This window comes from Lathyrus oleraceus, chromosome 4 (assembly GCF_024323335.1).
Source record: "Lathyrus oleraceus cultivar Zhongwan6 chromosome 4, CAAS_Psat_ZW6_1.0, whole genome shotgun sequence".
NCBI classification, from domain to species: Eukaryota; Viridiplantae; Streptophyta; class Magnoliopsida; order Fabales; family Fabaceae; genus Lathyrus; species Lathyrus oleraceus.
Window position 1 is genome coordinate 221,386,401 of NC_066582.1, and position 2,469 is coordinate 221,388,869.

General features: G+C 33.7%; 1 protein-coding gene across 1 annotated transcript; it reads left to right on the forward strand.

Moving 5' to 3' along the window:
• Positions 1-769: 769 nt before the first annotated feature.
• LOC127074650 (glyoxylase I 4) lies at positions 770-1,802 on the forward strand. Its single transcript, XM_051015988.1, has 3 exons — positions 770-1,007; positions 1,102-1,222; positions 1,314-1,802. The coding sequence occupies exons 1-3, from the start codon at positions 841-843 to the stop codon at positions 1,608-1,610; spliced, it is 585 nt and encodes a 194-aa protein (XP_050871945.1). The 5' UTR covers positions 770-840; the 3' UTR covers positions 1,611-1,802.
• Positions 1,803-2,469: the final 667 nt, after the last annotated feature.

Below are 2,469 nucleotides of genomic sequence, written 5' to 3' on the forward strand. Positions count from 1 at the left end.
TAATATAGGTTTTGGCCTTCCGAACAAGTGTATCCTCGCTGAAGAGTCTCGGACTAAAGCAAGGCGTCACTCCATCTCAACTGTTTGGGTCCTGGAAATAGTTTCCTTCACCAAGCGTCATGTCCATCAAGGACGGTTCTAACTTCTATTCATTTATAAATGTGACTCTATGTCACACCAAGGTAGGATTCATTACACCATTGCAAGCTTAATATATGACTTATTTTCTTTGACGTTTGAGTGTCAACATGCAAGTACACCCTCTTCTCCAGCCACGAAAGACCACCGCGTCGGAGACTTCGTCAATCTACTTTATTTATTCATTTTACGCACGTGAATAATGAATAATGTAAAAGAAATGAATGAGATATTATTAAAATTTAACATATGTTAATCATATTTATTAGTTAAAGTTAAAATGAAAACCGTAACTTGGAAACTAAACATATCTTAAATTAAAAAACCTCTGTATACAACGATAATTTACATCAGCTATAAAAATTATGCTTTTAGAATATAGAAATTTATAGAAATATAAATTATAAATAAAAAATTCTTTAAGTATTAAAATCAGATTAATAGTGCCTCAACTCTTTCTTGTATATTCGTAGTGGGTTGTATTTTTTTATCCTATATATGAACTGCACCGTAGCAGCAATGTTTTCTTTCAAGAAAATTCGAAGAACCTTCCTGGAAAACTCCTACTCACAAGGACAAAAAAATATTTCGTTATGAAATTCCGGATGTATATATTAGGAAGCAACCTATCAAATATAATTCACACTTCAAAGCTAACATCTAAAAAAGTTTAGGTGAGTGAAGTGTTGAAAGAGAGAAAATATGAACATGGAGATAACTGGCAGCTACGAAGCACCACTACCACTTCTCTCCCTGAATCATGTCTCTCTATTGTGCAGATCAGTGTTAGACTCTATGAGATTTTATGAAGAAGTCTTGGGTTTTGGTCTCATTAAACGCCCTTCCTCTTTCAAATTCAATGGAGCCTGGTTAGTACTACTTTGATTCATTACCATTTTTTTTATTTATTGGTTTGTACGAGTTTTCAATGCATTACAATATTTTTGTTTCGTTTTGGTGTAGGTTGTATAATTATGGTTTTGGAATACACCTGCTTGAGAATCCAAACTATGATGCATTTGATGATACTCCTATGGATGAGCCACGACCCATTAATCCCAAGGACAACCACATATCATTCCAGGTAATTAAGCTTTGTATTCTAATAATTTTAGAGTTAAATCTAGTTTTTAATAAACAATTACTAAAAGTATTTGCAATTTGGTTTTGTGCAGTGTACAGATGTTGGACTTGTGAAAATGAGGTTGGAAGAAATGGGGATGAAGTATGTTACAGCATTGGTAGAGGATGAAGGAATCAAGGTGGAGCAGGTGTTCTTCCATGACCCAGATGGATACATGATAGAACTTTGCAACTGTGAGAATATCCCAATAGTGCCTATTTCTTCTTCTTCATGCTCTTTCAAGGCAAGAAGCCAGAGCATTAAGAAGGCTCCCACCAAGTGTGGATTCATCATGGAAAATGTTATGATGCGAAGCTTGAGCATGGACATGATGAACTTTGCGTTTTGAGGCTCCATAATGTCTAAATAAGGGGGTGAAAATAAGTTTCTTTTTTTTCTCTGTAAGATCAGAAAAGTGTCTGTTCATAAAAAAGAAAAGGAAAAAGTGCATAACATTGTTGTTAGTTTATCTATGTAATCATTATATCGAAAACTATATTGTATATGGAGTGCTTGTAATAAATATGATAAATTTGTGAGACTGGTATCTTGTTGCATCATACTCCTAACAATCTGTCAATATTTTCACAAACCTTAGTTGACTATAACAAAAAATAAACAAAAAAAAAAAAAAAGATGTGGAAGGTGTGCTTAGAGAAATCAAATGTGACTATAATTAATGGTGGAAGCAGAAACACAACTAAGTGGCCATGCCAAGAACAATTAATATGACAGAGCAACGTGAAAAGGTTTCTTACAGAGAGATATTTATGCACTTCAATAGTCAATAATAATTAGGGGAGAGATCTGTCAATGATGATTCAGAGGAATATTTAATCCTCTTGGTTGCAACAACCAAAGGATACTAAGAGTGGTTAATAAGAGATTGTTTGTGATAATCTTCACATTCTGATTGATGAACTCTGAATAGTACAAGTTACATTTATAGATGATTTGAGGTACAAGATTTTCCGAGGTAGAACTAGAAATGAGTAATAATGTCATGATGCGGTGGGGTAAATTTCTGATGCAAGCGAGGAGGGGCTAGTCTGGAAGGTTAGCATTCCAACGTCCAAATTAAATCCTAAGTGAAAATAGTGTGAGATTAAATTATGGTTAGAACATATTGTCATACCCTAAAATTTATCCTCGTTTTTCCTACATTTTACTTAGTTTCACTTGCATATATGAAATCATATCATACATCA

Excerpts from the sequence above, each read along its gene's own strand:
- LOC127074650 (XM_051015988.1), top strand. The coding sequence starts at position 841 with ATGAACATGGAGATAACTGGCAGCTACGAAGCACCACTACCACTTCTC. Across the intron at positions 1,008-1,101 it reads TTCAAATTCAATGGAGCCTG|GTTGTATAATTATGGTTTTG; the intron begins GTTAGTACTACT and ends GTTTTGGTGTAG. Across the intron at positions 1,223-1,313 it reads ACAACCACATATCATTCCAG|TGTACAGATGTTGGACTTGT; the intron begins GTAATTAAGCTT and ends GGTTTTGTGCAG.